Raw genomic sequence first — 15,386 nt, forward strand, 5'->3', positions numbered from 1 at the left:
TCTCTAATGGGAGGCTCCAGGCAACCCAACAAAGCACTTAATAGGATGGGGTGTTACTGGCTGTACAACAGTTCATGCTCCTGGGCTGGCCAGTTTACAAATGCCACAGGAGGTCATCCCTCCTCACTGGGCGAGGGATGAGCTGTGAGTGCAAGATGGGATTTTGTTTGAAGCAGAGGCCCCAGAGCCTGCCTAATGGGTGGGAGACCACCCAGGGCACTGTGGTAAGGAAGGCGCTGTGGTCAAGAGGCAAGGAGCAGGGCAGGTCTGGGGTACTAGGCCACAGAAGAGAGTTTGGGGCAATGTGGCGGGGGGGGGGGAGAAGAGAGGCAGTGGGGCCCAGGGGCGATAGAGGGTGGAGAGCCTGGAGAGGCAGCAGGCGCCAAGGGCAAGGGGGGGACAGGTAGGGAGCCCAGGGAGGCAGCGGGGTCCAGGGGCATTGGGGGGGAGCCCAGGAAGGCAGCAGGGCCTGGGTTCAATGGGGGGAAGAGTGGGGAGCCCAGGAACGCAGCAGGGACCTGGAGCAATGTGCGGGGGGAAGCCCAGGGAGGCAGTGGGGGCTAGGAGCAATGGGGGAGAGCCTGGAGAGGCAGCAGAGGCCTGGGGTAATGGATGGGTGGGTGGGGAGCTCAGGGAAGCAGCGGGGGCCTGGGGCGCCAAAATACAAGTTTGCCCAAGGCGCCATTTTCCCTAAGGCCAGCCCTGAGAGGCCCAGTATGACACCACCCAACAGAAAAAAGACATCAACATGGTGGAAGCAAGTCCCCCACCAACAGTGATGACACAGAAGTGGGAGATAGTCCTTCAAGTACACTGGTCTTCAAGCCTATGAGGCCTAACAGACCACAAGAAGGTTGGTGGTAATGGCCACACCCAGGGGTTGGCTATGTACTAGTTGTGACATAGCAGTCTATATGGTTTTATAAAAATATGATAAGTTAATATAATGTAACTGGGATATGCTTCATGCAAAAGGTCTCTTGTAAGGTATCATTACAAAGCTTATACTCTACTGAGTGTGATCATCCTATTTGTATAAATGTACCACTCTTGTATCTAAAATTAGAAATATAAAATATAACTTTGAGGGCCTATTGTAATTATGCAAAGTGTGGGCCATTAATGGTGGTTTGGAATCTTGATGACTCCCATTAACCAGGACCATTGTCTGCAGATGGCTGTGTTTTACCTGTGAGTCTTCCTGTATATGTGTGTGCTGGCAAGTGGGCAATGAAGTCTTGCAGTGACATGTGATCATGTCACCTGAACTGGAATCCATCTTTAACCTGGTGCTTTTCCAGTGAGGCGGGGCAGAAACCCAGAGGGACAAAGGGTTCCCGCCTTATGCAAAAGATATATAAAGGAGTGGAACAGAACGAAGGGGGAGGAGCCATCATGAAGAATCCCCTAGCTACCACCTAAGCTGGAACAAGAGCTGAATCGGGGGAAAGAATTGTGCCCAGGCCTGGAAGGTGTCCAGTCTGAGGAAAAAACTTACTGAAGCATCTCTAAGGATAAGATTATCTGTATTTAGTTTGATTAGACATAGATTTTTGCGTTTTATTTTATTTTGCTTGGTAACTTACTTTGTTCTGTCTGTTACTACTTGGAACCACTTAAATCCTACTTTCTGTATTTAATAATTTAAGTATTAAGTATTTAATCACTTTTTACTTATTAATTAACTCAGAGTATGTATTAATATCTGGGGGAGCAAACAACTGTGCATCTCTATCAGTGTTATAGAGGGCAAACAATTTATGAGTTTACCCTGCATAAGCTTTATACAGGGTAAAACGGATTTATTATCTGGATTTAGATCCCATTGGGAGTTGGGCATCTGAGTGCTAAAGACAAGCACACTTCTCTGGGCTGTTTTCAGGTAAACCTGCAGCTTTGGGGCAAGTAATTCAGACCCTGGGTCTGTGTTGGAACAGACTGGAGTGTCTGGCTCAGTAAGACAGCGTGCTGGAGTCCTGAGCTGGCAAGGAAAACAGGAGCAGGGGTAGTCTTGGTACATTAGGTGGCAGCTCCCAAGGGGGTTTCTATGATTCAACCCGTCACACTAGTAACCTCTGGCCCCAGCAAGTCAGCGAACACTGGCACAAGAGACAACAACAAAAATTGTTCATTGGGACATTGCAGCAACCTATCATGGAACTTCGAGGGAGCAGCACAGGTTGCAGGAGGGATGGGTTTGGAGCAGACACAAGGAAGCCGGTCAGTGTGCTCATGGCACAAATGCTAGCTGCGAAGTCAGCATCTCTGTTAACAGCTCTCTTAATAAAGAGCCAGTTTAGTGGCTGGTTTAGTGGTTTAGAAACCTGGAGTCCTCTCATGTTATTACCTTGCAGGCAGTATATAAAAACACCTTTCACTGTATATCTATGTGCAACAACATTAATTTGCAGGTGCTTTGTAAACACATTCCAACCACATGTGGAGTTGTCTGGTGCTGTAAATCCTATCATAACACATTGTACACAACAGTCATCTGAGCTGTCCACTTATTTGAGCAGCAGCAACCCAGCAGATCACGACATACTAAGCCAGAAAGAGACAGTCTCTTGACAAGTAGACACAAACAGTAAGCTTGATCCTGCAACCACTGAAGTCGATTGCAAAACCCTCACTGGCTTCAATGTGCGCAAGATTAGACCCAAAGTTACAATCTACCATGTATCATATTAGCCAAGATCTGGTTAGCATTAATAGCCAGCCTATGGGTCAAATTCTACCTTCAGATAAGTTCTCATTCACTTTAATAAGACCTGTGCGCATAAATCCAAGGGCAGAGGTTGGCATTATGGCATTACCCTCTTTAGGTTTGCTGTGTGGCAGTGATGAAGTCTATTAACCTTCCCCCATATGCAGAGATTCCTCTAGCATCTCATGAATTCAGATGTGAAAAATTTTAAATGGATGAATGTAGGGGACGTATGACTTTAGGTTACCAGTGGTCCTGAGTGATGTAGCCAAAGGCTTCCACGGACAAGAAAATCAAGTTATTTTGATTCTTGGTTCAGTTTAGGATTCATGAAAGCCAATAATAACAACAATACCTAGCTCTTCTATAACTTTTTTCATCTGCAGACTGCAAAGAATTTTACAACAGAGGTCAGTATCATTATCCCAGTTCTACAGATGGGAAAACTAAGGCACAGAAGGGGTGAAGTGACTTGCTCAAGGTGATCCAGCAGGCCAGTGCCACAGCTGGGGGAGAATGCAGGTCTCCTGAGTCCCAGTCCAGTGCTCTAACCATTACACCACACTACTTCTAAGCAACAAATCCAAGCCACAAAAGCCCCAGGAGAGCACATAACCGCAGCTCTGGAATTGAATTTTTACTCAGTACAACCCTAAGTGCAATTTCCTTCAATGCATAAAAACCTAGATTAAACCAGCCCTCACTAACATATTTTGCATTATGTATTAACTTCAGAAACATACAAATTAATTCCTCAGAAATCTGGCTTAATTTAATTGCATTGCTTTTTGACAGAAGTCATTTTAAAAACACCACATGCTACATTTCACGTTTAATGTAATGTCATCGTTCAACATGTATTTTACTGAAAGAGAAATTAAAGCAAGAATATTAACAGAAAATTATCTCAAATTTTACCATAGGCAACTTAAAGATAACATTAGTCATTCCTCATGAAAAAGCAGTTGAGTGGTATATATGTCATTAAAATAACGTCCAAATTCTGCTTTCAGTTACACTGGTGTAATTCTGCTGGCCCTTTAGCATAAGAATATAAGAACGGCCATAGTGGGTCAGACCAAAGGTCCATCTAGCCCAGTATCCTGTCTTCCGACAGTGGCCAATGCCAGGTGCCCGGGTCCCAGAGGAATGAACAGAACAGGTAATTATCAAGTAATCCATCCCCTGTCACCCATTCCCAGCTTCTGGCAAACAGAGGCTAGGGACACCATCCCTGCCCATCTTGGCTAATAGCCATTGATAGACCTATCCGCCATGAATTTATCTAGTTCTTTTCTGAACCCTGTTATAGTCTTGGCAAGGGATAGGCAACCTGCGGCACGCGAGCTGATTTTCAGTGGCACTCACACTGCCCGGATCCTGGCCACCGGTCCGGGGAGCTCTGCATTTTAATTTAATTTTAAATGAAGCTTCTGAAACATTTTAAAAACCTTATTTACTTTACATACAACAATAGATTAGTTATATATTATAGACTTAGAGAAAGAGACCTTCTAAAAACGTTAAAATGTATTACAGTCACATGAAACCTTAAATTAGAGTGAATAAATGAAGACTCGGCACACCACTTCTGAAAGGTTGCCGACCCCTGATCTTGGCCTTCACAACATCCTCTGGCAAGGAGTTCCACAGCAATCAAGAACAACCAATCTCCTTTATCATTCTTTGATTATTAAGTGATCCAATGATAAAAAATGTTTCACAATAGCTCTGGCTACATTAAAAGCATTACATTATGCATTACACACAGTGGGTTCCCTTAAAATCTTCAGATGAAATCTTAGCTCCATTACAGTTAATGGAAGTTTTGCCATTGACTTCAATAGGGTCAGGATTTGACCTTTGGTATTAAACATATTTATGCTATGTGTAATATTTACTGTACTTAGATTAGGGTATTATCTCAAATGTCACTGCACCTGCTTAAATAGTTAAATGAGATAAATTCAAATTTTTAAAAATGCCTTTTGTAGGAAGCTATTTGGGCAAAATAAATTGATTACTTCTTCCAAACAGTCTGAAAGAATGTCCAGAAACAATTCTAGGTTCTGTTAGACTCCCATGTAAACAACATGTCCTGCAACTTTTTAAAAAGTTCCTTAAAAATCTATAATCTATATACAGATGGGTTTTCTATTTCCATCCAATAAGGATATTTTCACCAAAGGAGAAACTGGCTGATATGCAGGGAGATAGTGAAAGTGCTGTCAAATGTGTCAAGTTAAAAAAACAAAAACCACAGAGTAAACTATTGTTTCCCTACTAACTTCCTTCCACTATAACAATCTAGGTGTTATTTGTACTGTCGAGATAGGATTGAGAAGCAGCATAGTCCAATGGAGAGGTTACTGGATTGGGAGTCAGGAAATCTGAGTCCACTTCCAGTTCTACCACTGACCTGCAGCGTGACCCTGGCAAGTCATTTCACTGCTCTGTGCCCACTTCTCCTCTCATCCTTAGTCTGCCCTGTCTCTATAGATTGTAAGCTATTTGGGGCAGGCCATGTTTCTGGCCATAGTTTTTGTACAGTACCTAACACAATGAGGCTCTGATCTCAGTTAGGGCGTCTAGGTGTTATCACAGTATAAGTGATAATATGAGGTACACATTTTGCAGACATTCAGTATGCAATGTTCAAGTTAACTGTGTCCCTTTAGCAGCATGCCAAATAAGCAGACAATTTGGCTGCTTGTAAAATTACCCCAATAAGAGCGTGATTGTGCTCTTATTTAAGTCCATGGTAAAACCCTTCTTTGATTTCAGCTGAAGTAAGGGAGCAGGTCCATTTACTATTACTGACCAGATTGTCTCGATTTATGAGTATTTAGCTAATACTTAGAAAAAAATGCTCTATCGTGATGCCTACCAAGTCTGTGATTAATTTCTCTTTTCCCTCAGTGATTATGTCAGGCTCTTGTAATTTTTTGCAGAAGTGTTTAGCTTTTGTGAGCCACTTCTTTATTCTAAAATCTCAGACAGTTAACACATCCATTCTAAAGCAAATAGCTGCAATAATGCAAACAATTCACATCCATGTAATTTTATGGCCGCTCAGCACTAGTCAATATGTTAATTAGAACCTTGCAAAATAGACAATGTTTATTTCCTCATGTCAGGCACTACTCCCATTGACTTCAGTGACAGTTTTGCATAAGAAAGGACTGCAGTATTTGGAAGATAGTGTCAAACCTACACAGTACTTAAGAAAATGACAGTCCTTGTGGTGACTAATGTTATTTCAAAACTAAATTTAAAGTTTTTTTTAAAAGTCCCTTACCGTAAATCTTTGTGTGTAATCAGACACACAAAATCCTCCCAGGCTCAAACAAAGGGATCTGTGCAGTGAAGATTTCTGATACAAAGTTCCCATTTTTTTTTTAGCCTGTATGGCAGTAACCCAGGTAGCCTGAAGCCTTTTACTGAATTAAGCAAAGCCTTGTTGGATCTTACTAGAATTCTGTGTGTGTGATAAATTAAGCATTTCATCTTATCTGACACTACACGAGGCATTTCAATCATTTCACTTCCTTATCTGTAGTACTAGGTTCTATCTGTATCCTTGCAGCTCATTTCCTGAATCACCGATAAGAGAGGAAACAAACTCAGCACAAGACCATGGCCAAATCACTTGAAGTCAATCAAGAGTCCTCTCTATACATTTCTGTCAGTGTTATTTGGCTTTCTTGTTTTTGCCCAATTTAACTTTTTGTTCTTATATTTAAAAAAACACAACTTTGGTTCCAGCTGTCGTTTACTAGCATTGTTCCCACATTCAGTGACAGACACTAATGCAGTATTCACATCAATGTGATTGTATCAGTACATGAGAACATTTTGCTCTCAGACTTTAGAGGGCAACAATGTCATAGGAATTGAGGAGACAAGGGTAAATTGTCAGCCTCCATATATGCACTCAAAAGAATTACTCACACAGATACATACACCTGCACCCATGGTTTCGATAATTTAACACCTGTGCTCAGACAAGTATTAATTGCACCTGCAAAATCCCTCATGGTCAAGGATTTTACAGGTGTAAATTAACATTTAAGTACACGCAGGTGATGAACTATTTCAAATGCATTGCACCCATAAGGCATGGCCATGTGTGTGCTAAGCAATTTCGTGAACACACAGCTTGTGGCCCATAAAGGCTCATTTAAACATTTCCCCCAAAACTGAAGTGAAAAGTACATTTATGCCAATATGCATACAAACTGAGACTCCCAGTAAATGACTGCACCTTTATTTTGTCTTAGTAAGAATTTAATCAGTTTTTAGATGGTAAGTTCTTTGGAGCAGGGACCATGTCTTTCCATGTTTTTGGACACTGCCCAGCACAATGATCCTGATGGGGCCTATGGACATTACTGTCATATAAATGTTAAAATAAGACCACCAGCACATTTTCACATAAAGAAAAAAAGACATTGGAAGACCTGAGAAGAGAAGTAAGTTCCACAGAAGTAATGACTGAAATCTACTTGCAGTTCTGTGCTGTGGCTTCATTTTCCCCTCTGTTAATGCAATAAATGATAGTAGCTAATAGTTTTAGCTCTTTGCAAGTGTGACGTTATTTGATTAAAATATGACCATATAGATCATTGTTGCAACTACTGTTTTATGTTTGCAACAAATCTTGACAAAATGTGACATGTAAAATGTCTATGAAAAGGTTATGATTTGATGGTTATGATTATGCAATTTGTATGTACTATTTTTGTATTTGAAGTTATGAATATTGGCCCTATACCTGGATTTCAAATGTTTGCTCCTGGGGTAACACCCATAAGGTAGCTAGCCAGCACATCTTGAAGGGACTACTCAAATTGAGTGGCCCATCAAAAGAACATTTAACTGACATTTAACAGACCATGGGAGATGCCTATCTACACTTAATGGAATTTCCTGCTATGACTTGGTGAAATGCATGGACATGTGACTTGCCCATGTGACTCCAAACTCCATCTTTTTGCTGTAATTTTCCAGAGTAAGAACAATGGGATTCCCTCCACATAGCAGAAGATATAAAAGGCTCTGGAAACCCCTCCATTTTGCCTCTATCCTGGTCCAGTCTCTAGAATATGGACTTATACTAATGGGAGCATTCCAACCAATGGACTGAGGACCTTCCAATGATTTGGAAGCAACCAGACACTTATTAAGCCAGCAGTTTATTCCATCACTGTTAGAAGTCTGAACCAAGAACTTTGCAATTACTGAATGTATTTGATTCCTTTAACCAATTTTAACTCTCACCTTTCTTTCTTTCTTTTTCTTTTTATGAATAAATCTTTAGATTTTAGATACTAAAGGATTGGCATCAGCGTGATTTTAGGGTAAAATCTAAGTTATATATTGACCTGGGTGTGTGACTGGTCCTTTGGGATCAGAAGACCCTTTCATTTGATGTAAAGAACCACTCATCTCTGAATCCAGTGGTTTTGGTGGGGATATAAGAACTGGAATGCCCCAGGAAACTGTTTTTATGACTTCTTGTTAGCTTGTGTGGCAAAACGGGAGTTTACTTTTGTGGCTGGTTTGGTATATCTTATGAAAGAATAACCACCAGTTTTGGGTTGTGTTTGCCCTATTTCTCAGCAGTTCATCCTGAATTTGGCATCCTCAGTTGTGTCCCACTGAGCCATGGTTACAACAAGCAATTATCTCTGCTTGGGTTAGTGCATTGTAAGAAACTACTTACCTTAGATCAGTGGTTTTCAAACTTTTTTCCTGGGGACCCAGTTGAAAAAAATTGATGATGCCCTTGACCCAATGGAGCTGGGGATAAGGGGTTTGGGGTGTGGGAGGGGCTCAGGGCTGGGGCAGAGGATTGGGGTGCAGGGATGAGGGCTGCAGGGTGGGCCGGGAATGAGGGGTTATGGGTATGGGAGGGGGCTCTGGGCTGGGGTGCGGGAGTGGGTCAGGGCTCGGGGTGCAGGCTCTGGGGTGGGGTTGGGGATGAGGGGTTTGGGGTGTATGAGGGGATCCAGGTTTGGGGGAGATCAGAGCTGGGGCAGGGGATTGGGGTTGGGGTGTGGACTTACCTATGGTGGCTCCTGATCAGTGGCACAGCTGGGGTACAGAGGCAGACTTCCTACCTGTCCTGGCACCGCGGACTGCGCTGCACCCCGGAAGCAGCCAGCAGCAGGTCCGGCTCCTAGGCAGTGATGCACAAGCAGCTCCGCATGGCTCTCACCTGCAGGCACCGCCTCTCCCTCTCCCCCTCCCCCCCCCCCCAGCATTCCCGGCCAATGGGAATGTGGAGCCGGTGCTCAGGGCGGGGGCAGTGCGTGGAGCCCTGTGGCCCCTCTGCCTAGAAGCCAGACCCGCTGCTGGCTGCTTCCAGGGCACAACATGGTGTCGGAACAGGTAGGCACTAGCCCGCCTTAGCTGAGCAGCACCGCTGACGGGACTTTTAACGTCCCAGTTGACAGTGCTGATCAGAGCCACTTGGGTCCCTGGGTGCTGAACAGGGCGACCCAGTGACTTACATGCCATGACCCAGTACTGGGTTGCGACCTGAACTTTGAAAAGCACTGCCTTAGATTACATTGGGAAAGAGTAAAGTAGGATCCTGATATACAAAGTGACACTCCAGTAACTGCAGTGGAGATGCATGAGTGTCACTGAAGGCAGCTTTTGGAATTAGCACAGGCTATGTCTTCACTGATGAAAAAGGTGTGTTTTACTGTGGGATAACTAACGAGCATTAGCTATCCTGCTGTAAAAACATAGTGGAGACAAGTCACTGTACTTTTATCACAAGGAAAAGCTGGTGAGGTTAACCACGGGTGGTGGGTGTCACCTATCTATCTTGTAGTAAAATCTACAAGTGACTTGTCTTTACTTTGGATTTTCCAGTGAGGTAACTATTGCCATGTTATCTCACTGTATAAAAAGTCACCTTTGTGTCAGTGCAGACAAAGCCAAAGAACTAACGGGTGAGGGAACAACAGTTGTGTGGTTAAAACCAAGGGATGGACTGGTCCAGGATGCTTGATATGCTGCAAAAATCACTGCCTGTCTTGCGGATGGTCTGTATTTTGACCTTGCTAGGCATGTTTTTCAATTGTACTCAGCTACATCAGAATACAGGCCATTTTGATGTTCAGGTGAAGGGGATTGAGGAGACCTGCAAATGGAGAAATCTGCTTAGGGCTTCGGATGGTGCAATATAAGCTCTTGGGGTGGGAGCATATCTACTGTGCAATATTACAGTATAGCATCTTGACTTGTGATCCATACGGCTTACTCCTAACTAAATCACACACCCTAAGAGTCAGGAAAGATGGGCTCTGCCTCTGGTCATAGACTTCCTATGTGACTTTGCATCGTTTTTTCTCATCTGTAATACTGGGTTATTAATACCTTCCTATCTCACAAAGCTTTACAAAGTTTACAAAGCTTTTGGAGATCCCAGGATTTAGTATCTATTAATATTATTATATATTATTCTTATTACTATTATTAAAGATAGAACTAGACTAAAATCTCAGAACCAAAATACCACCAAATTTCAGGAGCTCCAAAACCCAAATCAGAACCCAGGGGCATATTTTGCAATCTAGGCAAAATCCAGGCCTTAGTCCTCTGCTCTTTGGACAGGAGAATTAGCCATCAAGAGGAGGGCTCCTAAACTATTCTGCCTGGACAGGAGAAGATAGTTCAGGGGAGCCCTATGATAGCACACTCAGCAACATTCCTTACATCTGCTCAAATGAGGATCAATGTACGCTTCCCTATTCCCAGTGTCTGCTGCCAGACAACACCAGGCACTCAGGAGCCAAGAGGTTGAACACGGCCACTGTCCTAGCTTTTAGGGAAGTCATGGATTGCAACCCTCACATCACAACCTTAAAGGTGCCCAGAGCAGGTTCGCATTTGATAGGGGCCCAGTTCCCTGTTAAATCAGAACTGGAAGTGGATTTAGGAGAAGGCATCCCATAAAGAAGTTGAGGGACAAGGTTGAGGCTCCTAATCTCTGGTTCAGTGAGGAGACACGCCCTTTTCAAGCCCCCTAGCCCTCATATTAGGAGAAGGCAGTTGGATCCCGGAAATGGGCTGGGAACAAGCTGTGGAGAGGTAAGGGGTGTGGGGCTGATGGCAGACCTCTACCAAATAGAAATGACTATGGAAGAATGATAACCTGCACTGTATGAGTTATGTTGAATAGTTCCCAGAGGAGTTAAGTTAATTAAGTTACATCCTAGTTTAAACCACATCCCTTGAATCTTGTATTTCTTCCCGTATGTCCAGGACAAATGCATCATGCTTTATTCCTGCCTGGGTGCACTGAGGAAAGAGAAAAGGCTCCTTGCACCCACACATGATAGGAAAAGGTTTTTATTCATACAAGGCAGGATGTGTTTTATAGCGTCACAAGTGATACACAATGAAAATTAAAATGCAGTTAATTTTGAGAGGGTACAAACAATTGCATTGTTATTCTGTATTTTCCAGAGATTATATTACTTAATGTGGCACCAAAAGCATGTGGAGCATGTAAGCGTCAAGCCAACTGGACAAGCTTGCACGAAAAAGAGAATCCGTTAGGAAATTTGGCAGAGAGACTGGAACAAGCAATGTTCAGCCTGCAACCTTCCATTATCAGATCTAAATACAGAAGAGTAGCGTAAAATGATACTTTACTGCAGTATTTTTATTAATAATTAAGAATATAATTATCATGATCAGATCCACCAGCTTTTCCACTCTCTCCTTTTTAACAGTTGTAAAGACTGAACATGAAGCTTACTTTTTACCTTCCATTTGGCTCCTGTGGTTCAGACTGTTGGATACTTTACACAAAGATGCTAAAAGCAACTAATGAAAGCAGTGATATAACAATGACATTCAGTTTGCAAAAGAAGAAAATCAAATGATCCAGTTTTGCCAAATGAACAACATTTTCCTTTTAACATGTTGTATTAGATCAGCAAACAGGATAACAGATACAAGGCCAAATTTTCCTCTCAGATACACCTATATAAATCCAGAGTAACTTGCCTGGATTTACACCATTGTAAATGAGAGCAGAATTTAGTCCTCAGCATTCATATGCAGATATTCTAAGATTTAATTACAAAAAGCCCCATTTTAAATGTATTATTCAATGTGCGGCCAGACAGTATGTCTAGAATAAATGCAAAGCTATTATAAAAATAATGACAGGGGACTGAAACCTTGATATGTTGCATACTACTGTGTGAAATATGAAAACAAAAGTGACAAAGAAAAATCAAGTTACTGCTCTAAAAAATATGGCCTTCACCTTTCAGAGATGCACATAGAGTCTGCTATCCTTAAATTCTGAAGCTTCTTTCTTTCATACAAGATATCTGATATTTCCATTAGTCAATGAAGTGTGCAGACATTGGTCAACTGGATTAGGATATGCAGAGTGAAGATTAATACAGGACAAAAAAGTAGATTAAGAGGTTTGGTTTTTTTAGAACCAGATGCTGTGAGGCACTTAGCAAGCAACTTCCACTAAAGACAATGGGAAATGAGGGAGAATTCAGTACTTGTAGGTGACTTTCCTCACCTCCCAGGATCAGGCCCTTACCAAGTGCTGACAATGTGCTCAACGCTCTACAGACTGAGCGGGAGCTATGGTCCCTGCCTCAAGGAATTTATAATCCATTATCATTCTTTATCTACAGCAGGTTTCAACTACGTGTAGTTCAGAGCAGACCTAACTTACTTGCTTGCAAAGAAATATACATGTAGAAGCTTCAGTTCTTTTGCCCATGTTCTCTCTCACAATTCAAGATACAGACCATAGGCAGGTTAGCACTCCCTTCCCAAAAACCTCAAGCTCTGATAAATTCTCTGAAGCCCATATCAAACTCAAACTCCACTTCCAAATTCTACCAACACTTACCCTTTCATTCTGCTTCCATCCACGCAGACTAGAACCGGATACCAGCATATAGCAGCGTTCCCAGGACAGACACAAGAACACTCAAATGGATGCAACAAAGCACTGTGTATGAGGAAAAAAAAAAAAAAAAAGAGTATTGGTATCTGATCAGAGCAAGTATTCAGGGGTTTTTGAAAAGTTTTTGCAGATGAGACATCCTCTAAGAGCAAGTGATTCCTGGATGTCAGAGTCTCACTATGAGCATATTTCTATAGCTGCTTCACTCAGAATGGATTAATGTTAAAGGTCAGGTCTGAAAGCCTCCCCAACTAATTAATATTTATTTTACACTGTGGCTCTCCTTACATAAGGAAATTTTCCCCCAGGCCAGAAGACACTCACATTTTATTCCATTTTTAAACCTTCAGGATCCTGCTCTCACTATTTGCTTCACAAAGGAAACACATTAGCAATGACAACTTCAGTGAGGCTGCTGCTATTTAAGTAACTGATACTGGGACAGATTCCTCCCTGATGTAACTATTAGCTCATGCAACTTTATACCAAGGATGAATTTGCCCTGTAGACTACTAATAGTTATAACTGTTGGCAGTTTTCTCATTCTTGAATTACTCTGCCAGTGCTCTGTATGCCAAAATGGGTGGGCATTATGTCTGCAGCTGAGTAAACTAGGGAAAGCCCATCCAGCTAGCAAACACTTAAAAAAATTAACTGCAAGCATGCAAGCTATAAAAGCAGATTACAAGCATCATAAAGGCCATATTTTCACATCTCAGTGCCTGCCTTGCTCCAGTCAAACATGTGCAGCTAATTCACATGCAAAGCAGACTTTACAAAGCAATTCCAGCTCACATGGCCAGGGAGAGGCTTCTGGAAGCAGACCTGGTGCAATTTCACTGAGCAAGGATGGAGGGCAGAATTTGGGAAACCATGCGGCACTTCTGTACCGCCAAATGGCACACAGCCTTACTCCATGGGAGCAATCCTCACAGCAGCAGGCAGAGGACTAAAGGCAAGTGAGATCAGGGCAGGGCAGGGAAGTAGAAGCAGATGCGACTGGGGAGTAGGGTTACCATTGGTCCGGATTTACCTGGACATGTCCTCCTTTTGTGTGCTAAAAATAGCGTCGGGGGGAATTTGTAAAGCACTCACAATGTCCGGGATTAGCAGAGCGAGCGGCTGGGAGGGCTGCAGGGAAGTCCCGGGCTGGACTCAGGAGCAGCTGTAGAGGAGCCGGATCCGCCCTGCATTCTGAGCCGGCAGCTCCCTTGCAGCCCAGTCCAGCAGCACTGTGCAGGGCCAGACCGGGTTTTGTTGTACAGGGCCAGACCGGGTTTTGTTGTGCTGGGGAGCTCAGCCACGTGTCTGGCTCGGCTGCACAGAGCCCAACACTCTGTTCTGAGCAGCAGGGTAAGGGGGACCGGGGGCAGGAAGGTTCTGGAGGTGGCAGTCAAGAAACGGGGGGGGCTTTTTGGGGGGAGTGGAGAAAGTTTTGGGCAGTCAGGGTACAGGTAGGGGGTAGGGTCCTGGGGGGCAGTTGGGAGGGGTCTTAGGAGGGGGCAGTTAGGGGACAAGGAACAGGGAGTCTTAGGTAGGGGGTGGGGTTCTGGAGGGCAGTTAGGAGCAGGGGTCCCAGGAGGGGGCAGTCAGGGGACAAGGAGCAGGGGGGGGTGTTTGGGAGTTCTGGGGGGGGCTGTCAGGTGGCAGGGGTGGGGAGATGGATCGGAGCAGTCAGGGGACAGGGAGCAGAGGGGTTTAGATGGGTTGGGAGTTCTGGGGAGGGGGTGGGGAGTGGTTGGATGGGGCGTGGGAGTCCCAGGGGTCTGTCTGGGGGTGGGGGTGTGGATAAGGGTTGGGGCAGTCAGGGGACAAGAGGCAGGGAGGCTTAGATAGGGAGTGGAGTCCTGGGGGGCAGTTAGGAGCAGGGGTCCCAGGAGGGGGCAGTCAGGGGACAAGGAGCAGGGGGGGAGTGTTTGGGAGTTCTGGGGGGGCTGTCAGGTGGCAGGGGTGGGGAGATGGATCGGAGCAGTCAGGGGACAGGGAGCAGAGGGGTTTAGATGGGTTGGGAGTTCGGGGGGGGCTGTCAGGGGGTGGGGAGTGGTTGGATGGGGCGTGGGAGTCCCAGGGGTCTGTCTGGGGGTGGGGGTGTGGATAAGGGTTGGGGCAGTCAGGGGACAAGAGGCAGGGAGGCTTAGATAGGGAGTGGAGTCCTGGGGGGCAGTTAGGGGCAGGGGTCCCAGGAGGGGGCAGTCAGGGGACAAGGAACGGGGGGAGGGTTGGGGGTTCTGGGGGGGGCGGGAAGTGGGAGGGGCAGGGGCGGGGCTAGGGCGGGGCTCCTCCCGTCCTCTTTTTTTCTTGCTGAAATATGGTAACCCTACTGGGGAGGGTAAGACCAGATATTATGCCACTGCACGTCTCTAGTTCTCCACTCTACAGCAGAAACACAAATATAATCAGGTAGGTATATTTAAGGGGGTGAAGGGTTTTTCTTGTTTTTTTTTTTTTTTTTAAATCAGGCCATGATTTGTGGCTGCTGAAAATTTTTATTAAAAAAAAAAAAAAATCCCCTTTCCACGAGTGCTGTTCCTCCATTTTAGAGAAATGATCATTAGATCAACAAGTGTAAACTCTGAATAGTGCTATGTACAAAAACACATACCGTAAATACTGTGCCTTGACATCAGAATACAAGCAGCAGGCCACCTAATAATGTATAGATCCCAGAATGCACATGGGTCCAACTAGTTGCATTACATTTATCAATGAAACACA

The 15,386-nt window shown here is 44.2% G+C and overlaps 1 protein-coding gene across 2 annotated transcripts in view; it reads right to left on the minus strand.

The window, feature by feature from the left end:
* MYLK3 (myosin light chain kinase 3) overlaps positions 1 to 13,051 on the minus strand; it is a 71,582-nt gene extending 58,531 nt beyond the window's left edge. Inside the window, exons 1-2 of one of the 2 annotated variants that reach the window (XM_054049169.1) lie at positions 12,996 to 13,051; positions 12,615 to 12,716 (exon numbers count right to left, since the gene is read on the minus strand). In XM_054049169.1, coding sequence (XP_053905144.1) covers positions 12,615 to 12,662 — 48 coding nt within the window. In that variant the 5' untranslated portion in view covers positions 12,663 to 12,716; positions 12,996 to 13,051. Of the gene's footprint in view, positions 1 to 6,005; positions 6,135 to 12,614; positions 12,717 to 12,995 lie in introns of those variants that run through there. The other variant, XM_054049168.1, reaches the window with a different exon arrangement.
* Between the last annotated feature and the right edge of the window lie 2,335 nt (positions 13,052 to 15,386).

This window comes from Malaclemys terrapin, chromosome 14, assembly GCF_027887155.1.
Source record: "Malaclemys terrapin pileata isolate rMalTer1 chromosome 14, rMalTer1.hap1, whole genome shotgun sequence".
Taxonomy (NCBI): Eukaryota; Metazoa; Chordata; order Testudines; family Emydidae; genus Malaclemys; species Malaclemys terrapin.